The sequence below is a fragment of the Jaculus jaculus genome, chromosome 3 (genome assembly GCF_020740685.1).
Source record: "Jaculus jaculus isolate mJacJac1 chromosome 3, mJacJac1.mat.Y.cur, whole genome shotgun sequence".
Lineage (NCBI taxonomy): Eukaryota > Metazoa > Chordata > Mammalia > Rodentia > Dipodidae > Jaculus > Jaculus jaculus.
In genome coordinates, this window is record NC_059104.1 from 121,512,498 (window position 1) to 121,536,790 (window position 24,293).

General features: G+C 40.7%; 2 protein-coding genes across 3 annotated transcripts in view; one reads left to right on the forward strand and one right to left on the reverse strand.

Annotated features, from left to right (window-relative positions):
- The window catches only part of LOC101611889 (lysine-specific demethylase 4D-like), a 22,429-nt gene extending 15,744 nt beyond the window's left edge, over positions 1-6,685 (reverse strand). The window contains exon 1 of the mRNA XM_045146086.1: positions 6,233-6,685. Within this exon, the coding sequence (XP_045002021.1) occupies positions 6,233-6,685 (453 nt within the window). The remainder of the gene's footprint in view (positions 1-6,232) is intronic.
- Cwc15 (CWC15 spliceosome associated protein homolog) lies at positions 6,272-24,293 on the forward strand. 2 transcript variants are annotated; one of them, XM_045145714.1, is made up of 7 exons: positions 6,272-6,405; positions 9,229-9,367; positions 9,949-10,061; positions 11,676-11,761; positions 14,740-14,847; positions 20,101-20,219; positions 23,815-24,293. In XM_045145714.1, the coding sequence occupies exons 2-7, from the start codon at positions 9,237-9,239 to the stop codon at positions 23,942-23,944; spliced, it is 687 nt and encodes a 228-aa protein (XP_045001649.1). In that variant the 5' UTR covers positions 6,272-6,405; positions 9,229-9,236; the 3' UTR covers positions 23,945-24,293. The 2 variants fall into 2 exon arrangements, with proteins under 2 accessions (XP_045001649.1, XP_045001650.1); XM_045145715.1 differs by having other exon boundaries at positions 20,101-20,235; positions 23,815-23,983.

Consider the following 24,293-nt stretch of genomic DNA (forward strand, 5'->3'; position numbering starts at 1 on the left):
ACAATGCTTGTAGTGCATTAGTGTAACATCACTGTAACAGAAGCATAACTGTTAGCATCCATAATGTGCATTTTGACACAATAAAATTCCACTCAGCATACCACAGCCAAACATAATACACATTAATTGGGAGGGAAAAACAAACACCCAATATACGTGGGATTCATTTAGATAAATATTTAAAACATTTATATAAAGTTCAAAATTGGCAAGACTAAATCATTTAGAAACATATATAGATATTTGTTAAATTTTATTTTGGTGTTTTATATTCCATTAATTTTGTTAACTATTCATTATTTATTGAATGTTTTATTCTCCTGTTTTGACTAAATGATTTTATGTACATATGTAAATACAATAAGCATACATGTATACTATATAGATGCACGCATATAGAACATACATATTAGATCAGTATTGTTACTGTCTGCATGATCTACCAAGCTAAAATTTTTTTTAAATCCCATGATTATAGATTTTTGAGTGTTTCATTCTAATTCTATTTTTGCCGTACTTTTTCCAGCTGTGTGGTGAACTACACGTATGTTCATTTTCTAGTGAGTTTCATATTAAGGTTACTTCCTGTAAATCACCTTTCTAGGCCCTAAAATGTCATTGAAAACTCAGAATTTTATTAGGAAAAGGCAAGCTACCATAGTTTTCTATTCTTTTTACTCATCTAAATGGATCAAATCACTCCAGCTTGGCATTAGGAAATAAAACAACACTAATAGCATAAATTTTGAAAATACCTCCTGTTATGTACATTATTTTATTTTAAATATTTATTTGAGAGAGGGAATTGGAGAATCGAGGTCTCTTGCCACTGCAAACAAACCCCAGATGCTTGTGCCATTTTCTGCATCTGGCTTCATGTGGGTACTAGAGAATTGAACCCTGGCCATCAGGCTTTGCAAGCAAGCACCTATATCTGCAGCGCCATCGCTCCAGTCCTACATTAGCTTATTCTTAAATATGATTTCTGATTCATGGGCATTGGGTTTTTCCCTATTATTCACGACATAAAATATTCTTAACCAAAACTTAAGTTACTGTTTCTTTTTTTCCTTTAAGCTGGTGCTAGAGTACTCAGTGGTAGAGTACCAACTTGTCATTCACCAGACCCTGGGTTAATACCCAGCACCACAAAAAAATAAAGATAGATAGATATATATATACTTAAGACTGAGGCCTTTATATCAGAACTCGAATTGTTTCGGTTAAAACGCATTCATTCACCCATCCACCCATCTGTTCACTCACTTACATGCACACTGGAAAATTTTTCACTGGGCAACTGCTATTATCAATCATTGTTTGATCTGCTTGGCCTACATCACTGCACAAAACAAAGGTCCTGGTCTGATAGAACATATATTCTGCATGGAGATAAAGAAATTACAAATTTAATTAAATTCTATAGGATCATAGAAGATGGTTCATGCTGTGTGGAAAAGGAAATGAATATGAGAGTTAAAGGAGACACAGAGAACAGGGTGTTAGGGAACAGGACAGAGCAGTTGCAGTTTCATGTAGGGCTGTCAGGGTGTGCTGCTCTCATTTGAGCAAAAACAAATAAGACAAGAAAGACTGTTCTTAGCTGCTATGCAAAGACCCTAATGCACGTGTGTGTGTGTGTGTGTGTGTGTGTGTGTGTGTGTGTGTGTGTGTGTATAAATTGGAAAGGATGCAAGGATGAGTCTTAAGAGGCAAGGGGACAGCTAGGGCATGGAAAACTTTGGAAATTATTGTGATTACTTGGGCTTTTCCTGGACTATTAATGGGTGCCAACACTGCCCACAGTCTGACTGAATGTCTTTTTCTCTCCACTCCATCCAACTGTTTTTTATTAATTGTTGACAATCCAATGTTGTAATATGATAATTCATTGTTAGTTACTTTCATTATCCTCATTGGGAAGGAGGTCTAGTATCTTTCATATTTATTGTGTATTGTTGATTTGGTTTTTCTGAATAGTCTGTTTCAACACCTTTTTACTTCATCTCTAAAGGGAAGCTTCTAGAGGGGAACTGCGCCTCAGAGCACAGACAAAGCAGCCTGATAGGTACATAGAGGGCAGATGAGGAGTCCTTGTAAAAGAGCTTCTATTTTCCCAAGGAAGTCAAAAGATCTTCCACTCTTTCTGTAAAGTGATATTTACAGAAAGAGGATGAAGAGGAAAATATATGGAATGTTATTGCCAAGGGAAGAAATAAAGAAGTAGGACAGCGTAAGAGGATTACAGGTAGAATTTAGGGCACAACTACATTTTTGTGGTAATGAATTAATGATGCTTGGCATGTGGCTGAGGCAGAAGACTGTCAGTTCAATGTCAGCCTCGCCTACATAGTGTGTTGGGAAGCAGCCTGGACTACATGAGAAGATTCTCTCACGAAAACAAAAATAAGCAAAAAAGAATTACTGACAGGCTTTAGTTTCATTAGCTGGTAGGGTGAATTTTGAGGCTTTAGGAAACTTCAGCATTTAGTTTAATTTTCTTAGTATTATTTTCACTAGATCAAAAGCTTTAGTTTCATTTTCTTAGTAGCATTTTCAGGTTATCTGAGTAAAAAAAAAAAACAAAAAACTTTCAGATCATCTTGATCAAAAGCTTTTAATTTGGGGCTGGAGACATGGTTTAGAGGTTAAGTGCTTGCCTGTGAAGTCTAAGGACCCCGTTTGAGGCTCAATTCCCCAGGACCCACGTAAGCCAGATGCACAAAGTGGCACATGATTCTAGAATCCGTTTGCAGTGGCTGGAGGCCCTGGTGTGCTCATCCTCTCTCTCTCTCTCTGTCACTCTCAAATAAATAAATAAAACAAAAAAATTTTTAGACAGCTTTTAATTTTGTGAACTAACTGACTATTATGGTGAATTGTAATGGAACTGTAGAATGCTTATTTGATTACAGTTAGTGATCAAAGCTGGGATGTCAGCTGCAAGTTGAATGATCTAGGGGTTGATAAAGTTGAAATATAAAAACTATGGAATTTTGTTTTGTTTTGTTTTTTTCCAAAATAGATTCTCACTGTGGTCCAAGCTGACCTGGAACTCACTCTGTAGTCCCAAGTTGGCCTCAAACTCACAATTGATTTCCTACTTCTGCCTCCCAAGTGCTGGTATTAAAGATGTGCACCACCACGCTTGGCTAACTGTGGCTATTTTCAATAAATGTATGGTCCTTTTGCCCATGTTTCATTTCTTCACTTCCTAGTGCATCATTTATTTATTCAACACATACTCAGCACCTATTATATCATAGACCATGTTCTTTCTTTCTTTCTTTTTTTCTTTCTTTCTTTCTTTCTTTCTTTCTTTCTTTCTTTCTTTCTTTCTTTCTTTCTTTCTTTCTTTCTTTCTTTGAGAGCGACAGACACAGAAAGACAGATAGAGGGAGAGAGAGAATGGGCACGCCAGGGCTTCCAGCCTCTGCAAACGAACTCCAGATGCGTGTGCCCCCTTGTGCATCTGGCTAACGTGGGACCTGGGGAACCGAGCCTCGAACCGGGGTCCTTAGGCTTCACAGGCAAGCGCTTAACCGCTAAGCCATCTCTCCAGCCCTAGACCATGTTCTATATACAGAGAACATACCAGTGAATAACAGAGAAAAGGTTCCTGCTTTCCTGGAATATAAATCCTAATACAGGAAGGTAGGTAATACTAATAATATTATTATAGTACACTAATACACTAACTAGGAGATAACTAATAACTAATAGAACAACATTTATTTAGCAAGGACTATTTGCTGAGATAGGTCTAGAAATATTTACATACTGATAGTCACCTTAGGAATCATCCCATTTTTGCTTAAGAAAACTGAGGGCACAAAGTGGGAAAGTAACTTGCCTAAGTGCACATGGCTAGGAATGGGCAGACCTGCTATTTAGAACCCAGACAAATATTCTTTTGTCTCATGGAAGTGTAGGGATGAAACAACAAGCAATAAACGTGGAAGCGTTCATCAGTATGAAAAATACAGGGTGTTGTAATGGTGTCTGTGGAATGTAGGGGTGGCACTAATGTGGGTCTAGGAGAAACCCTGGGAGGAGGTATCTCTGAAGCAGGGGTGGTGGAGAAAAGTCACAGTAAGACTTGAAAACACAGAGGGATGCATCCCTGTCACCCCGGCACTCAGGAGGCAGAGGCAGGAAGATGGTGAGCTCTCAGCCAGTTTGGGACACAGAGTTCAAAGCCAGCTTAGGCTACACAGCAAGACACTGTCTCAAATTCAAAAGAAAAATGGAAGGAATCTTGCCTTATATGAAACAGAAATGTGTACCTGAGAACTGCCAGTGTTGTATGTGCAAGAAGTGAATGAAGGCAAGAAGGTAGGCAGCAGCCACAGTCTTTTGTAAAGGCCAGATCTTAGCACATGAAGAAAAGTGATTCTGATGCTAAGTGCCAACTAATGCCATCTGATGGTAATTTTAAACAAAAATCATGGCTACTTGCAAAATGGCAGGCTAAAAGAAGATCCATTTGGAGGCAATTACAATTCCAGAGGAAAATGTCAGTGGCTTAGATGAGTGTGATAATAGGGAAATAATCTTTCGGGTAAATTTCAGAGAGTTGAGAATGAACAGGATGTGGAGAGTGAAGGAAATGGGCAAGATCTTGAGTCTGGGCTTTTGGTTGTAGTCACTGGTTTGATAGCAGTATCCTTTAAGATGTGTGAAATTGAGGGAAAAATACCTTCCAGAAGAAAACTTAAGGTTTTTTATCTTGAACTTTGAGGGAAAGGACTTTTTCTTTTTTCAAGGTAGGTCTTGTTCAGGTGGACCTGGAGTTCACCATGTAGTTTCAGGCTGGCCTTACACTGACAACCATCCTCCTACCTCTCTGCCTCCAGAATGCCAAACTGGCAGAGAGAGAATGGGCACACCAGGGCCTCTAGCCTCAGCATAGGAACTCCAGATACATGCACCACTTTGTGCATCTATCTTTGAGTATTGGAGAATCCAGCTCAGGTCATTAGGTTTTATAGGCAAATGCCTTCACTGCTAAGCCATTTCTCCAGCCCCAGCTTTTTCTAAAGTTATTTATTCATTTAAAGTTTTGTAGAAAGAATTTAGAGGGTGGGGAAACTTTTTTTTTTTTTTTTGATTTTTGGAGGTAGGCCTCACTGTAGCCCAGGCTGACCTTTTATTCCACTATGTAGTCTCAGGGTGGTCTTCAACTCAGAGATCCTCTTCTCCGCCTCTGAGTGCTGGAATGAAAAGGGTGGACCACCATGCCTGGCAGGGTGGGGAAACATTTAGATGATTAAATTAAAATCTGAGATCCTCACATCTGAAACTAAGTTGGGGAAGTTGAATTTTCACTTGCTTAATAATTATTTATTGAGCATCTACTACACAAGGTCTCAAAAATGCCATACCAAAGCAAACTAAGCTAAAAAGATTCCTGCTGAGGTGGAGTTTTTTTTGTTGTTTTGGTTCGTGATTTATTTTTTTCTTTTTAGGTGTGTGGGCAGGGTGGGAAGAGAGGGGATTGGTGTTTCTTTTTTAAATTTTTTAAAAAGTTTTATTCACTTATAGGGGGAGGAAAGGAATAGAAATTTGGCATGGCACAGCCCCTAGCCACTGCAGAGGAACTCCAGACACATACACTACGATGTGCATCTGGCTTAAGTGGGTCCTGGGGAATCGAACCTGGGTCTTTAGCTTTGCAGGCAAATACCTTAACTGCTAAGCCATCTCTCCAGACCTTGTTTTTCTAAATTTTTCTAATTAATACTTCTCCTAAAGTTGGCATAGCCATCTTAACTACACCTCTTGCTAGTGACAGCTATTCACATAAGCTATAATGGCATGTCCTTTCTCACTAGAACGCTTTAAAAAAAAATCTCAACATCATAGCTACCACCTTTGTCTGGAAGGCTAATACTCTGGCAGGATGGTACCTTTACAAAGTTCTTAGTGGCCCCTATACATATTTGTACATCTTCTTAATGTCCAATTACATGACAGCACTAGTGTCCGTAGCCTAGGCGGCTGGTTTCTAGAGAGAAGGGCGGAGCGCTGGGCAGCTGGGGGAGCACTTGCAAAACGGGAGCGAAGGAGTCTGGGAGGGCGCCGGGGAAGGAAAAGAGCGAAGAGAGATTAAGCAACTGGCTCCCGCAGGTGTACACAGACAGCTACAGTCCACTCCACAGCGCCGGTTTTAAACGCCCGCCCCCCAGCGCCGTTCGGGCCCCACCCCCGGATGAGGGCGCGGCCTTTCTACCTTGGCCGCTGCCGATTGGTCGTCGCCGCCTCCTCTGAAGGACGGTTGCAGCGCTGGGGTTTTACTTCCGGGTCTTCGGGGGTCGCGCGTCGGGCACAGAGCGTTCTGGGAAATAAAAGTCGCTATGGTCTGCGGATGATCGTGGGCGGCTGCTACGTGGGATCCCGGGCGAAGTGAGTGGCAGGAGGATAGAAGCGTGGCCTCCTGTGCCGTGGGGGAGGAGAGGGCCGCGGGAAGGACGGTAGCGAGCGGTGGCCGATGGGCGGGCCGCCGCTGGAGCTCCGAGGAGGCCGTTCTGTGGGCGCTGGGGCCTCGGAGCTCCCACCGCCCGCTGGGGCGAGGGGAGAAGGCAGCGAGTTCACGTCCAGGCCCGAGGTCTCCACTTGAGCAAATGTGCTGCGCCGCACCAGGCTTCTGCCTCTCTAGAGATATGTCTTGGCCCCTTTGGAGCATCCAGAGACGTGTACAAATAGAAGAAAACAGCTCCCATTTTTTCATAACCCTGCCTTACCCATACTGGATTCCTAAGCTAACTGGATTTGGTTTGGAACCCCTTTTAGAGCAAAAGATGACCCGGAACTTCAGATCTTCCTGCTGCCACCTCCAAGTTCTGGGATTACTGGGTGCGACACCCCCACCCACCGTGAGAGTGGGGTTTTTTATTTATTTTATTTTGAGGGAGAGAATGGGCATACCGGTGCCCCCGCTTCTGCAAAATAACTGCACGCGCGTGCAGTGTTTGTGCATCTGGCTGTATGTGGGGATTGGGGAATGGAACCTGGGCTATAGGTACTAACTTTACAGGCAAGTACCTTTCGCCGCCAAGCCATCTCTCCAGCCGCGAGGTTGGTTTCTTGATGTTTCTCTTTTGGACTTTTTTTGTGGGGGGGCGAGTCTCCTGTTTTCTGAATAGTGTTTAAATTGCATCGTACAAAAGATATTATTTTATGATCATTGTCATCGAAGGAAGCTGGATCAAAAAGATTGTTGGGCTAGGCGTGGTGGCTCACGCCTTTAATCCCAGCACTTTCGAGACAATGTAGGAGGATCACTGTGAGTTCAAGACCAGCCCAAGACTACATAGTGAATTCCAGGTCAACCTGGGCCTGGAAAAACAACAACAAAAACATTGTTGGTGAATTTTGTTTGTGTAACTGTAGTTGGATTTTAAAAAATATTTCAATGTATTTGACAGGGAGGGATGGAGGGAGGGAGGAAGAGAGAGAATGACTATTGGCACACCATGGCCACTTGCCACTGCAAACCACCTCCAGGTGCATGGGCCATGTTGTCCATCTGGATACTGGGGAATCGAACCCCAGCCAGCAGGCTTTTCAGGCAAGGGCCTTTAACCAGTAACCCATCTCCTCAGCCCTGTGGTTGGATTCTGTTTGTTTTTTGTTTCTCGAAGGAGGGTCTTATTGTAGCCAAGGCTGACCTGGAAGTCACTATGTAGTCTCAGACTGGCCTTGAACTCAAAGCAGTCCTACCTCACCCTCTTGAGTGCTGGGGTGCTGGAAGGGATTAAAGGTGGTCATCACTATGCCTGCCCTGTTATTTGACTCCCCCCCCCACACACCAACCCAGGTAAAGTCTCATTCCAGCCTGGTCTGACCTGGAATTCACAAAGATCCTCATACCTTTGCTTCCTGACTGCTGGGATTAAAGGTATGTGCCACCATGCTGGGCATGCCCTTTGGATTTTTTTTTTTTTTTTTCCTTCTTTTGAGGTATAGTCTCACTCTAGCTCAGGCTGACCTGGAATTCACTATGTAGTCTCAGGGTGGCCAGGAACTCACAGAGATCCTCCTACCTCTGCCTCCTGAGTGCTGAGATTAAAGGTGTGTGCCACCATGCCCAGCTATGTCCTTGGATTTTTAATACATAACTCCCAATAAATTCGTTTGTTAGTGGTTTTTATTTTTTTAAATATTGTTTTTACTAGTAATCCTATTGCTATTGTGTGTGAGTTTGATAAAAATGAAAGTCTTGGGCTGGAGAGATGGCTTAGCGGTTAAGCGCTTGCCTGTGAAGCCTAAGGACCCTGGTTCAAGGCTCGATTCCCCAGGACCCACGTTAGCCAGATGCACAAGGGGGCGCACGCATCTGGAGTTCGTTTGCAGAGGCTGGAAGCCCTGGCACGCCCATTCTCTCTCTCTCCCTCTGTCTGTCTTTCTCTCTGTGTCTGTCGCTCTCAAATAAATAAATAAATAATTTAAAAAAAAAAATGAAAGTCTTGGGGCTTCAGAAATGGCTTATCTTCTCTTAAAGGCTCGTTCTTGAAAAGACTGCCAATCAGGGTTCAATTCCCCAACCACATAAAGCCTGACACAAAAAATGACACAAATACCTGGCATTCTTTTTGCAGTGGCAGTCGTGAGCTTACATGTAAACACACGCACACAAATAATTTTTTTAAAATTCAAGTCTTAGGGAATATGGTGGGAAAACAAGAGTATTTAACTTAGTCATGACAGGGCAGTATTTTACAAAGGACTTTGATATCATATCATAACCTCTTGAATCTATGAGAAATTTCCTCATTCTACAGATGACAAGCTGGGGTACTTACCAAAGGCCATACAGTCAGGACAAGAACACACACTCAAGGCTTCAAAAAAGGAATTCTTTGTACTAAATAAGAGCTGTCTGAGAAAGCATATTCCTCATACACTTCGAATTTCATAATTTTGTTTTCTTAGGAACTTGTATTTAAGAAAATTATTTAAGCCAGGCGTAGTGGCTCATGCCTGTAATCCCAGCACCCAAGAGGGCAAAGATAGGAGTAGAACACTGAGTTCAAGGCCAGCCTAAGACTACATAGTATATTCCAGGTCATCCTGGGCTGGAGCAAGATCCTACCTCAAGAAAAAAAATATTTAAGTGATTTGTGGGGAATGAGTTTTGGTGAGTATTTCACAAGGGACAGGTATTGGTGAGTGATTTCTAAAGCATGAGTTCTGTAGACTATAACTTAAAACTCATTTTCTTCAAAGAATAAAAGATGACAACTGCAGCCAGACCCACTTTTGAACCCGCAAGAGGGGGAAGAGGAAAAGGAGAAGGTGATTTGAGCCAACTGTCAAAACAGTATTCAAGCAGAGACCTTCCCTCTCATACAAAGATAAAATACAGGTACTGATCACTTTGATTTCATCTTGTTCACAGAATGATCAAACCTATTATGGCTTGACCAGTCATGACAGACATATGATTGTGTTTGATTGGATCACAAGTTAGAAATTGATACAGAAATTGGATACAAGAGTTTATGCCATAAAATTGTGCTCTGTGATTTAAAGGGCTGCTGACATTCCTTCAGCGGAAATCCCTATTAGCCAGGAATTTCCATATATAGATGGAACAGTACCTAATTATTACCTCAGAGAAGATTGTCCTATCAGCACCAGTCAGTATAAGAAACAAGTGACTGAAATAAGTCCTTGAGTTGACCTAACACTTATAAAAATCAAAAACATTTTAATGAATATGTAGCATGTTATAGGGAAGTACATTATTCAGTTTGTGCTTCCTAAAATACTGAGAACAATAGAAGTTCCTGTTAGAAACTTTCAGATTAGGCTATTATGTCCTCTTCCTTGTTTTATGTCTGAAGGCCAGTGTTGCCATCAGTACTTGTTTCCCAGAGCTATAGCCATGTGTGTTTCTTTCTATGGGCAGTGTTAACATATTTGCCCTGGTTTTTTCTCCTTCAGACAAACTACTCAGGATGCCCCTGAAGAGGTTCGTAACCGTGATTTCAGGAGAGAGTTGGAAGAGAGAGAGAGAGCGGCTGCTAGGGAAAAAAACAGAGATCGTCCAACCCGAGGTACCAGCACTGTCTCAAACATTTGTCTAAAAATTTATGTGGTAGATAATGTTTCTATTATGTCTTTTTTGTTTTGTTTTTCAGGACAGGTTCTCACTGTAGCCTGGACTGACCTGAAATTCACTCAATAGCTATTGCTCCACACTGCTGGGATGAACCTCCAGACCAGACACACTTTGTGGGAGGAAGGGATTTATTTGAACTTCACAGGTCCAGGGGAAGTTCCATTGATGACAGAAGAAAAACTGGTCCCTTTTCACAGATCCTAGCAGAGAGACACAGCCAAACAGCCAGCAGCAGGGACCCAGGCAGAACTCATTTAGCATACTTTAGGCTGGAATCAGATCTGCCTTTGTCAAACACACCTTTGGGCTGGACCTCAGGATCAGCCCCCAGTGACACCTCTTTCAGCCAGGCAGCTGGAAATCCAAGTTACAAGATTTAATAAAACTGAGTCTGTTGGGATACATAAATTTGAACTACCACAGTAGCCCAGGCTAGCGTCAACTCATAGTGATCCTTCTACTTCACCCTCCTGAATGCTGGGATTATAGACCTGAACAACCACATCTGGCTTAATTTTTCTATGATGAACTATCATTTTTGTGGGCTCTAATGTTTTCTTAAATGGTTACAGGTAATAATTAAGTTTATTCCAATTCCATCCTTTTAGGCTTTTATAGTAGAAGAAATCATGATCTGGGCTGTATAACACCATCATTTCAGTTCACATCAGTGGTTTGGGACTTGTTACCAGCCAGGCACCAGAGTTTCTATCTACAGAGTCTGTCAGTTTTGTAATGCTATTGAAGGAAGTCTGGAGGCATCATTTCTCTTACTTATGTTTCCAGCATATGTAAACTATGCTCTCAATATCCTGAGAGATGTCATAGCTCTCATATAAAAATTCTGTCATTAATTTATTTAGTATTTACTGACAGATCTTACCAAAGAAAAACTGCCAGTCATGGCATGATCTCAGTATCAATACTTTTTTAAAAAAATTATGTGGGGGGCAGGAGTTGGGGCTGTGTGCCATGGTGTTGCAGTCCGGTTCGCATTGCTGGTAGAAGTCACCCAACCAAGAGCTGCTTCTGGGAAAAAGAGATTTATTTTGGCTTACAGGCTCGAGGGGAAGCTCCACGATGGCAGGGAAAAATGATGGCATGAGCAGAGGGTGGACATCACCCCCTGGCCAACAGAAGATGGACCACAGCAACAGGAGGGTGTGCCAAACAGTGGGATGGGGAAACTGGCTATAAAGCCCATAAGCCCACCCCCAACAATACACTCCCTCCAGGAGGCATTAATTCCCAAATATCCATCAGCTGGGAACCTGGCATTCAGGACACCTAAGTTTATGGGGGACACCTGAACCAAACCACCACACATGGTCAGGGTCTCTTGCTGCTGCAAACAAATACCCATCCAGCTTTATTTGAGTTAGTGGAGAATTGAGCCCTGGCCATCAGTGTGTAAGCAAGCACCTTTGCCCTCTGAGCATCTCCTCAGCCCTCATGGTGCTTTTAATGTGGTTTCTTTATCCCTAAAAGACCTTAAAACTTTAGAAGTGCAGTATTTGTTTTAGTAAGCTAAATGTTTATTTTCTTGCAGAACACACAACTTCATCAGTGTCAAAGAAGCCCCGCTTAGATCAGATCCCTGCTGCCAACCTGGATGCAGATGATCCTCTGACAGATGTATGTGGTGTTTTGGTTATGTTTGAGCCTCCCAAGTGCTGATATTATGGGTCTGTGCCATTTGCCCTGAATTATCACGTTTCTCAGAAATACTTAATTTTTTTTTTTTTGGTTTTTCGGGGTAGGGTCTCATTCTGGGTCAGGCTGACCTGGAATTCACTATGTAGTCTCAGGGTGGCCTCGAACTCTCGGCGATCCTCCTACCTCTGCCTCCCAAGTGCTGGGATTAAAGGCGTGCGCCACCATGCCCGGCTCAGAAATACTTAATTTTTAAAAAAATATTTATTTACTTATTTACAGAGAAAGAGGGAGAGAGAGAGAGAATGAATGGGTGTGCCAGGGCCTCTAGCCACTGCAAACAAACTCCAGATGCGTGTGCATCTGGCTAACATGGGTCCTGGGGAATCAAACCTATTGCCTTTGCAGGCAAACACCTTAACCGCTAAGCCATTCCTCCAGCCCTTAAAATTTTTTCTTTTTCAGTATTTTGCTTACGCTGGGCATGGTGTACATGCCTTTAATCCCAGCACTCAGAAGGCACAAGTAGGAGGATCACCTACTTTGAGGCCATCCTGAGACTACAGAGTGAATTCCAGGTCAGCCTGAGCTAGTGAGACCCTATCTCGATAAACCAAAAAACCAAAAACCTTTATTGACTTATTTGCAAGTGGGGGTAGGGAGAGAATAAAAACAGGGCCTCCAGCCACTGTAAACAAACTCCAGATGCATACACCACTTTGTGCATCTGGCTTGCCATGGGAAATAAAACCCAGGTTGTTAGACATTGCAGGGAAAAGTCTTAACTGCTGGGCCATCTCTCTAGCCTTGAAGGACTTTTTTGATTTTTTTGAGGTAGGGTCTCACTCTAGCCCAGGCTGACCTGGAATTCACTACCAAGTCTCAGGGTGGCCTCGAACTCACAGTGATCCTCCTACCTCTGCCTCCCTAGTGCTGAGATTAAAAGCATGCGCCGCCACGCCCAGTTTGTTTTTATAAAATTATTTTTATTTATTTATTTGTTTGAGAGAGGGAGAGAATGGGTACACTAGGGCCTCCAGCCACTGCAGATGAACTCCAGACATATGTACCACTTTGCACATCTGGCTTACATGGGTCCTGGGGAGTCGAACCAGGGTCCTTTGGTTTTGCAGGCCAACAACCACTAAGCCATCTCTCTAGCCCCTGAAGTACTTTTTTATATTTTGTTATTGTAAAATGGCCATGTTTAGATGTATCAATGGACTTAAAAATGAAAAGTGATTTTTTTGGGTCAAGGACTTTAAGAACAAGTTTAATCTCTAGAGAACTAAATAGGAAAGATGTCTGTTAAAGGATATGCATGCCTCCAGGATTGCCCATAGTCTACTCTAGAGGTTGAGCTACCATGTTATAAGACTCCGCAGGGTACTCTTTACACTGTGCTTTGTATGAACAGGTTTGCACACATGCATAGTTCCCACAGTGCTTAGAGAGGAAAGCAACTAAATGTAAGCAGATTTTTTTAATATAGATTAGCACACTAATTGACATTAAAATTTAGTGAGTCCCTATAGCCTAGTGGTTATTGATTTTTCAAAAAATATATATTTATTTCTTTATTTGAGAGAGAAAGAGGCAGAGAGAATGGGTGCGCCCGGGCCTCTAGTAACTGAAAACTAACTTCAGATGCATGCGTCTCTGTGCATCTGGCTTACATGGGTCTTGGGAATCAAACCTAGGTCCTTCGGTTTTTCAGGCAAGCGCCTTACTGCTAAGTCATCCCTCCAGCCCTGTTACTGGGTTTTGTTTTTCCTTTTTTTCTTCGAGTTAGGGGTCTTGCTCTAGCTCACACTAACCTGGAATTAGTCTTAGGCTGCCCTAGAATTTACAGCCTTCTCCCTCAGCTTCCCTTGTTCTGGGATTACAGATAAGCCCTACCATCTCTGTTTCCTACAGTCCTTAATTTGCAGTTTTCTGTGTAACTGAAATATTTCAGTGGCCTTTTGAACCAGTATCTAAATATGTATTGATGGATTTACTGTCATAAAACAGGAAACCTAACTTAATTACTTATTTTAAATTATTTTATTTTGGAAAGTAGCATCCTTTTCATGTTAGATTACTTGATTGAAGTTGTATTGAGCTGCATAAAATTATTTTGACTCTTGGGTGATAGATTGTACATGTGCTGTGATTCATTATAAAGCATTCCTTATTTGGGAATATTTTATGTGGAAAATCTTTTTTGGTCATGTAAATTAGATTTGTATTCTATCTGTGGTTACATTTTGTAAGTATTGTTAATTATATTTCTTTCTTTTTTTGGTAGGGTAGGGTCTCACTCTAGCCCAGGCTTACCTGGAATTCACTCTGTACTCTCAGGGTGGCCTCAAACTCTCAGCGATCCTCCTACCTCAGTTTCCTGAGTGCTGGGATTTAAGGTGTGTGCCACCACACCTGCCTCACTGGTGTCTCTTGATGCTAGAAATGAACTCCCAAATGCCTGTACCACTTTCTGCATCTGGCTTTATTTATTTATTTTTGTTTTTGTTTGTTTGTTTTTCAAGGTAGGGTCTCACTCTAGCCTATGCTTACCTGGAATTTACTATGTAGTCTCAGGGTGGCCTCGTACTCAATGGCGATCCACCTATCTCTGCCTCCCAAGTGCTGCGATTAAAGGTGTGTGCCACCACACCTGGCATTTATTTATTTATTTATTTTTGGCATCTGGCTTTATATGGGTACTGGAGAATCAAACATAGGCTTTAAGATTTTACAAGCAAGTACCTTTAACCAGTGAGCCATCTCCCCAGGCCTTTGTGAGGTTTTATTTGTTGTTTTGATCAGTTTATTTTAATCATATTTAAGTACATTGATCATTCCCACTAGGAAACTTAATTCCTTTCCAAAGATGTTGTAAGTACAGTTTTTGGTGAAAGTGAGAGTGATTGATGGGTATTTTCTTTCCAATCCCCTACAACTCCACTATTCTTTTTTAGGAGGAAGATGAAGATTATGAAGAGGAGAGTGATGATGATGATACTGCAGCTCTTCTTGCAGAACTGGAAAAAATTAAAAAGGAAAGAGCTGAAGAACAGGCCAGGAAGGTAAAATCTGTTAAATATTTGCATCTGTCTGTCTTCTCACACTCTAAGGTAAAATTTTTTTGTTTGTTGCTTTTTTTTTTTTTTTTTTTTTTTTTTTTTTTTGAGGTAGGGTTTCATTCTTGCCCAGGCTGACCTGGAATTCACTATGTAGTCTTAGCTGACCTCAGACTCATGGTGATCCTCTACCTCTGTCTCCCAAGTGCTGGGATTAAAGGCGTGCACCCCCATGCTTGGCTCTAAAGTAGGATTATTTTTAGCTCAAGTAATACTATCTTACATTTGAAGTCATCCTGTCTAAAGATTGTAACACCTGTTGCTCTGTAAGTCTTAATTTTTATGATTTTTCAAGGTATGGTCTCACTCTGGCCCAGGCTGACCTGGAATCGACTATGTAGTCTCAAGGAAGTCTCCAGCCCACAGCAATCCTCATGCCTTTGCCTCCCGAGAGCTGAGACTAAAGGCATGTGCCACCATGCCCAGCTAAGTCTGAATGTATTTTTTTTTTTTTTAATGAGGGGGGGAGTTGGGTTTTTTTGAGGTAGGGTCTTACTCTAGCTCAGGCTGACCTGGAATTCACTATGAAGTCTCAGGGGTGGCCTTGAACTCATGGCTATCCTTCTACCTCTGCCTCCCCAGTGCTGGGATTAAAGGTGTGCGCCACCACGCCCGGCCTAAGTCTGGTTTTTATGACATCTGAATCCCCTGGTTATGTTGAAAATATCTTTCAGTTAGTTCAGACATCTTGAATAATACACAGTTTAGTTAGTGTTTATTAAATGTTAGAAAAATTGAAGGTTATTTAGCCACATTCTGCAAAGATTCTCCTTTTGTCTTCTGTCTAGACATCATAGGCAATCTGTCAATCTACAGCAGTTTCCAAACTTCATTGAATAGCCAAAGTCTCTCTACTTACACAGTGAGAGAAAATAATGTCTGAACTCAAAAGATCTAAACGGTCCTAGGCTAGAGAAATGGCTTAGTGGTTAAGGTGCTTGCCTGTGAAGCCTAAGAACTCATGTACAAATCTGCAGGTCCCACACAGCGGGGTGCATGTGTCTGGAGTTTGTTTGCAGCAGGGTGAATGTCCTGGTGCACCCATTCTCATTCACTTTCCCTTTTTCTCAAAAATAATAAAACGATTAAAAAAAAAAAAAGTCCCAGCAACTTGGAAGGGTTGCAAGTTTAAGGCTAATCTGGGTGGCTAGTATGTAGTAAGACTTTCTCAAAAATAGAGATGAAATTGGGGAGGTAAGCAAAGACTTAAGTATTGGAAGTTAACACAACAATGTTAAGCAAGTCTGAATTGTGTCCTAAGGATACGTGGAGTTGGTTGATTTCAGAAGGATCAGTTGATTCCTTCTGATAAAAATAATCCTTTGTGCAATGAAGAGAACTTCACTCTGTATACTCAGTGTTGAAAATGAGACAGACTGAAAGGTGCTGATAGAGGATTAGGGGTGAGGGAAATGATTATATGGTTAAAGGTGTTTGCTTGCAAAACCTGTCAACCCAAGTTCAGTTCCTAGCACTCACGTAAAGCTAGATGCAAAGCTCGCAGACCAGCTGCTACACTGACATGCTTTTGCAGTGGTTAGAGACCCTTTCGCAAGGGTGGAAGAGACAGACAGCTTGTGGTTGTCCTGAACTATACACGTGTGCTGTGGCACATGTAGATAGACAAACACACAGAGATGAGTATATGAATGAAAGTAGACCTGACCAGATAAGTGACTTGATTGTTGCTTTTGCAGTGGTTAGAGACCCTTTCGCAAGGGTGGAAGAGACAGACAGCTTGTGGTTGTCCTGAACTATACACGTGTGCTGTGGCACATGTAGATAGACAAACACAGAGATGAGTATATGAATGAAAGTAGACCTGACCAGATAAGTGACTTGATTGGTTGTACTTGCATAAATGTCCCCCAGTCTCTGAGTACATTGTTGTATGCACTCATACATGTAAAGCAGAAGCCTGGGCCTGTTGAAGCAAAGGAAAGAGGTTCTGTCTTACAGATTGTAAGACAGTTCAGTAAAGATGTCCCCATTGTCATCCACAGTGCTCAGATTTTTTTTTTTTTTTTTGGTTTTTCGAGATAGGGTCTCACTGTAGCCCAGGCTGACTTGGAATTCACTATGGAGTCTCAGGGTGGCCTTGAACTCATAGCAAGCCTCCTACCTCTGCCTCCCGAGTGCTGGGATTAAAGGCATGCGCCACCACGCCTGGCTTCAGATTTTTTTTAAAGGTACTTTAGTGTAAGATTCATATGAATCAACAATTATTCTATTTTTAATTTTTTTTTTAAATCCTATTTTTAAAAAGGGAAAAAGATTTGGGGCAAAGGCACTGACTTCAATTAGTTCTAAGAATCTAGGGAAGTAGAGTAGATGTGAGTCCAAAGGCAAGGACAGTATTACAGTATTGAGTAAAAGGAGAGAATATGAAATGAACTGTTAGAAGTCAAATTGGGGAAAGACCAGCATTTTGACATCTGGTTCTCATTAAGTTTTGGTATAAGTGAGCATGGTTTTGTGATAGTTCATAGTAAGTTTCAGAACCAGTCTCAGTGTCATTTTCATACCACTAGAGGGCAGCTGTTACAAATTCTTGAGGAAGGAAGGAAGACCTTTAGAGAAAATGAACATTTTTAAAGGTCTGGTAGCTAAGAGAATTGCATCGCTTTGTACAAAAATGCATTTATATTTCTTGGAGATACATGACATTTTTATTTCTGTCTGTTTTCCTTTCTCAGCTGTCCTTGGAGGCATCCTGAACTATTTTGTTAAAACTAATTAGTCTTTGTTAGCCATCACACACATCCTGTAAAGGGCCAGATAACAAATGTTTACAGCCAGCTGCACTGCTCTTAAAGCACAAAAGCAGTCATAAACCACGCCTAAGTAAATGAGGCTGCTGTATTCCCACAAAATGTGTGGTTCAAAAACTGGGGGAGGGATGTTGTTTAGATTTGACCTAATTATAAGTTTATATTCACTTTACACCTATTATTTTGACTTCTTTGGAAAATATCTTTTCACTTTAAGCATTAGTATAGGAGTATTTTTTTGTTTTTAATAAACATATAGTATTTAGAAAACTATCTGATCATAATCTTTGAAAGGTAGTTCCTGACTTTAAGGTCTGATCAGTGACCAAAAGAATTTTCCTGTTCATTTCTCTACAAATGGCATCTTCTCAACTCCCAGCTAATTGTCCTGATAAGATGAAATCTGTTGTTCACATTTGAAATGTGAAAAGAGGGCTGGAGAGATGGCTTAGTGGTTAAGGCACTGGCATGTGAAGCCTGAGAACCCAGATTCTATTCTCCAGGTCCCATGTAAGCCAGATGCACAAGGTGGCACATGCATCTGGAGTTCATTTGCATTGGTTGGAGGCCCTGGAGTGCCCACTTCCTCTCTCCCAATCTCTCTGTGTCTCTTCCTCCCTCTCTCCATCTCTAATAAATTTTAAAAAGTAAAATGAAGTATCAGAAAGCTATATTGTAAGTTAGGTTTATTTTAAAGTGACTTTGAGAGAATATGTCTGGGATCTATCCAGTCAGTCATCATTTTCTTTCATTTCCAAAACACAACAAAATGGGATTTTTTTTTTTTTTTCAAAGTAGGGTCTCACTGTAGCTCAGGCTGACCTGGAATTCACTATGTGAGGCTGTTCTTGAACTCACGGTGATATTCCTACTTCTGTCTCCCAAATGCTGGGATTAAAGGCATGCACCACCCTGCCTGGTGGGATTAATATTTCATTGAAGATAGTATGTTATCAGGTAGCTCTAAAAATTTTAAGTAAGGATTTTAGACATTTTATGTTCCAAACAAATAGGAGTTTGAGGAAATTGAGGATAAAATAAAAATGAAGAAAAAGGCCAGGATTGCATGCCTATAATCTCAGCATTTGGAGGCTGAAGCAGGAGGATCACAAGTATGAGGTCAAACTGGGCTATATAGTAAGACCTTAACTTTTTTTTTGGGGGGGGGGAGAGTTTGAAGATAATGTTATAACTGGGAAGGAAGGCTATAAGTGGTGTAAAAATAGAAAGGCAGTAAATAAGCATAAGAGCAAAAAGGGCATTTTTCACATAAATTAATAGAAGTACATGCTAACTGAATAGAATCTTGTACATGGTTAGTCCTTGTTATTTTAGGAGTTACCAATTCTAGAGTTGCAAGCTTACATTGTTAGTAGTTCAAAATTAAATTAATTTTAAGCACAATGTATATACCCTTTTAAAAAGGCAATGGCAGCCGGGCATGGTGGCACATGCCTTTAATCCCAGCACTCGGGAAGCAGAGGTAGGAGGATCGCCATGAGTTCAAGGCCACCCTGAGACTACATAGTTAATTCCAGGTCAGTCTGGGCCACAGTGAGACCCTACCTTGAAAAACCAAAATAAATAAATAAAATGTGATGGCTTTGGTTAATGCCATTTTTGATAAAATGTGCTTAAATTGTAACATGTTTGTTGATTTAAAGTAGCAATTTTTTATATACTTCTATAAGAAAACATTTAAGGATGCAACTCAGTTTTTTAGAATAAAGAAATATCTTGACTATGATAGCAAGTATATAATATAATAAAAATGCCTAGTGCTTTTATTTTGATGACTGAGAATTATTTCTTGACTAAAGGGGGCTAGAGATATAGCTCAGTTGAAAGAGAGTGCTTTGGGGCTGTAGAGATGGCTTAGTGGTTAAGTGCTTGTCTGTGAAGTCTAAGGACCCCGGTTCAAGGCTCGATTTCCCAGGACCCATGTTAGCCAGATGCACAAGGGGGTGCACTTGTCTGGAGTTCATTTGCAGTGGCTGGAAGCCCTGGCGTGCCCATTCTCTCTCTGCCTGTTTGTCTGTCGATCTTAAATATATACAAAATTTTTTAAAAAAGAGTGCTTTGGTGGCATTCATGAATCCTTAGGTTTAATCTCCAGCACCACATAAACCAGGTGTGGTAGCATACGTCTATAATCAACACTTGGGAAATGGGGCAGGAAATCAGATTAGAAGTTTCAGGTCATCTTCAGCTATACAGCAAAAGTTTGAGGCCTACTCACATTATGTGAATATAGACCCTGTCCAAAAAGAAAAAAGAAAGAAGAAAGGAAGGAAGAGAGAAGGAGAAAGAAAATTGGTGATGCTTATCCTTTCTCCCCAGTTTTAGATCTTTATTTGCTTATTTACTATGGTAAGAAAATTGATCTGGAATTAGTGAAGGTAAATTTGAGCTTCTTTGTCAAATACAGGAACAAGAACAAAAAGCAGAGGAAGAGAGAATTCGGATGGAAAACATTCTAAGTGGAAACCCTCTCCTTAATCTCACTGGCCCATCCCAGCCTCAGGCCAACTTCAAAGTTAAAAGAAGGTACTGTTAGTAACAGGTTAGATCTGTATGTTTGTACTGACTAAGTTGTATGTCAAAGTGCAGTCTCTGATCCTGCCTTCCACTAATAACCTTCTCTATCAGACATTAGAATACTAGAAGGAAAATGAAAGAAAATTAACTCAGTTTCAAGGCGTATTTGTAGTCACCAGCTTTGGACCTGGTAATGATAAAAATATGTGGGTCAGAGGCATGCAGTGAGCCCTTGACCCTACAAACTCATAAATGAAGTGTGTTGAAGGTTCCCAAGACCACACTCCTCACACTGAGAGAAATATAACTAGAAGGGTTGAGGTGACTGGATATGGTTGTATTCATGGCTGCTGTGGTAAAATGCACAACCAGGCCATAGAGTTATGTATATTTCCAACTTAGTAAAGACACACAAGCAGGAGAAAAGGCATAGGTAGGAACTGGAGGAGTCCCTATGCAGGCTTCTTTATGCTGTGTCCTTCCCACGAGAGCTCACACCACTTCAGGCCTCAGGCACAAGGATTTTATTTGGGAGTTCGTGGTGTAGGTAACTCCAGCTCCAAAAAAGAAAGTAGTTGTTAGTTGTACACTCTAGGAATGGTGACATAAAGGGGCTGACTGAAACAGGTTTCCAACTGCCACCCAAAGGCCAACCATAAGACTAGCTTTCTTGGGTCTATATGTTAAGTCTTCTGTGCTAAATGTGTGTAAGAGTGAAGTAGAAAGTGAGGAGAGAGTGAATATAAGTAGTAAGTACATTAAATATTGTGTTTACTTCAGATGGTGATATATAGAAAGATAAAAGCTTTTCTTTTTGAATACAAGAGGTATTAAATGGGGAGAGATTATTTCTCCATGTCAGCTGCTTGTAGTCAGTTTCACTTTGCTGGAATGAACATCTAAATCAGGAAGAGTTTATGGGAGAAAGGGATTTATTTCAAGCATATAGATCCAGGGAATGTTCCGTAGATGGTAGAAGAAACTGCTTTCCTTTCTTAGATCCAAGCATCCAAAAGAGAAAAACTTCAGAAACCACAGTGGTCAAAGAACCCTGTTGAATTAGTTTTTTTGTTTGTTTGTTTTTGTTTTTTGGTTTTTTTCAAGGTAGCGTCTCACTCTGGTCCAGGCTGACCTGGAATTAACTATGTAGTCTTAGGGAGGCCTTGAACTCTCAGCAATCCTTTTCTACCTCTGCCTCCCGAGTGCTGGGATTATAGGTGTGTGCCACCACGCCTGCCTTGAATTAGTTTTTAAATAATATCTATTCTTTTTTCCCCACCTGCACTGTTGCTGCCCCAGTAGCATGCTTCACTAGCCTAACTGTTCTGCTGATATGCATCCTTACCCAGTTTTTTCTTAACCTAGAGTCCTGATTTTCAAACCAGGAAAACACAATACTAGTTTCTTGCTCTGAACTTCTACAAGTTTCACTCATTTACAGTGTAATGAAGCACTCCCAACCTCTGCTTGTCAAGGCAACAGTATAATTAAAGAAGAGTCCTCACAAGTGGCAATTTATCAGAGAACAATCCCAGGCATTTGACATGAGCAATGAATTACTAGGCCAAGATGGAGAGAAATGTGGCTAGTACTAAGGTGAAAGTGGGGGAGATTTAAGACACATAGGTTTGAAGTATTATATACCTCTCTGAGTAGGTCTAGATTTATGTTTCTGAAATTGGATTAAGAAATTGGGGAGTTGTCAGTGTATTGGATCTTTTAAAATCTGTGCCATTGGGTGATATTGCCAAGGGACTTACTTTGTATTGCTGCCAAGAAGTCAAGGCTAAGGCTGATATATATTTGGAGCCTGGGTAGAGAATTCACTACCAATACATAGGACAGTGCCCAGTGCATAGTATGTAGTAAGTACTTAATGTATGGCATTTGAATTAAAACAATTCCAGGCTGAAACTGAGCAGCCGGTGAGGGTGAAGAAAGCCAAAAGAGAATGGCATTGAGGAAACCAAGCAAAAGACAGTTTTATCTACAGAAGAAGGAGGAGAGTCTTGGTTGGATATGTATGTCAGGACAAATACAATAAGGAGTGTCATTTAGCCTCATAGAGAGGCAGTTTGGGTATTGGGAGAAAGACACCAAAGACCGTGTGTGAGTTGAAGGAAAAAGATCAATTACTTAGTTATTATATTATTAATATTATGATGTTATTTTATTATTATTAATTATATGCTCATTAACATATGGTTAACATTGAGGTATCTGGTTTACTGTACTCTTTTTGAATACAATTAGAAACATCTCCCAGGCATACTGCTCTGTGTTCATCTGTTCAAATTTTCTTTACTATCAAGGGCAAATTTACTAACAACCTTTCCAGGGCTAGGCGCATTCTGTGTTTATGTCTCTTTTTTTTAAATTAACTTATTATATTTTATTGAGGGAAGTACAGAGCCAAGGAAAGACAACCATGTGGCTAGAGATCACACATGAAGGGACTGGAAAAATCATGGGAAGAAAGCAAAGGAGCTGGGGAGATGGCTTAGAGGTTAAGGCACTTGCCTGCAAAGCCAGAGGACCCAGGTTCAATTCCAGGACCCACATACAGAAGCACAAGGTGGCACATGCGTCTGGAGTTTGTTTGCAGTGGTTGGAGGCCCTGGTGCGCCCATTCTTCTCTCTCTTTCTCTCCCTCTCTCACTCTTGAGTAAAGAAATAAAAAAATTTATAAAAACAAAGGAAAATGGAGAAAAGAACATTTAAGGAGCTCCTGCCATGTGGGGAGGTGGAGGGGTAAAGAACCCATGTATAGAGTAAAGGCTAGGGGCCCCTCCCCTTGGCTTAACCTGGCTAGAAAAACTCACCCACAGCTGGAAGTTCCCAAGTGGTCAGAGACTGTTTATTTCATGATGTGCATTCCCCTGACAAACAACACTAACACAAACTCACTGAGTAGGCTTGGATTTTATGTTTGTGGTAGTAGCTCTGTCATGTTTGTGTTTATATGTTAGATATTCTGAAATCATGTACCTCATTTCCCTTTATGCATGTTTTGTAGCCTACCCATGAGTGTTTTTATTTATTGTTTAAGATTTTTATTTATTTGTAAGCAGAGAGAGAGAATATGGATCCATTAGGACCTCTTGCCACTACAAATGAACTCCAGATACATGTGCCATCTGGCTTTCTCTGTGTACTGGGGAATGAACCTGGTCCAGCAAGCTTTGCAAGCAAGTAACTTTAATAACTATTGAGCCATCTCTCCAGCTCTGCATGAATGTTTATATTGCTTTGTGGAATCCAGTCATAGTTGTGCCTTGAGCTCGTCATCAGAAATTTGTTCATGGCTAACGAGATTTAGGCCAAATGTGACCATTAATTGTTATATTCTGATAGTTTCTTCTTGTGTTGCTGTGCAATGTGAATACTTTCTTGGACAACTACTAAATGCTAGCTGACTAAAAAACTAAAAAAACTTTCAAAACCACCTTATATAAACCATAATGAATTGATCTGCTACTGTGCAGTCAGTTGGTTATATTAGGGTAGTAGTACTCCCTCTTCATTTTAGACCTGAGAATATCATACATCGATCCTGGTTTCCTGATATAACATTTAAGGGGTTTGTTTTCTTTGTTCCCTTTAGATGGGATGATGATGTTGTCTTCAAGAACTGTGCAAAAGGTGTAGATGATCAGAAGAAAGACAAAAGATTTGTGAATGATACACTGCGATCTGAATTTCACAAAAAGTTCATGGAGAAATACATTAAGTAGTGCAGTTTTATGTGCTTAATTAAAGATGCAAAATGTTAAGGATCGGTTTGATTTTCTTGTTCTTTTTTCTTTCCCAATGTATAAATTAAGTTCCAAAATGTGTCTTCTTTCTATTATAGCACCTCATTTCATAATAAACTTGGGAACTGGTCTCACTGCTTTCCAGTTGCTGAATGTTCCCAGTCATACATTTTCTTTTTAATATGGGGGAAAGGAATCTGCTTGCAATAAATATTTTTAACCTAAAACAAAATAAACAAAAAAAAGTGACCTGAACTTTCTTGTAGTTTATGGATCTTATAAAATTATGTTGTATTTCTTTTCAAAATAAAAGTTACTTTGTGTGTTA

Bases quoted from the DNA above. Each gene is read 5' to 3' on its own strand.
- Cwc15 (XM_045145714.1), top strand. From the start codon at position 9,237: ATGACAACTGCAGCCAGACCCACTTTTGAACCCGCAAGAGGGGGAAGA. The intron at 9,368-9,948 runs GTACTGATCACT...TTTCTCCTTCAG, and splicing joins CATACAAAGATAAAATACAG to ACAAACTACTCAGGATGCCC. The intron at 11,762-14,739 runs GTATGTGGTGTT...ATTCTTTTTTAG, and splicing joins CAGATGATCCTCTGACAGAT to GAGGAAGATGAAGATTATGA.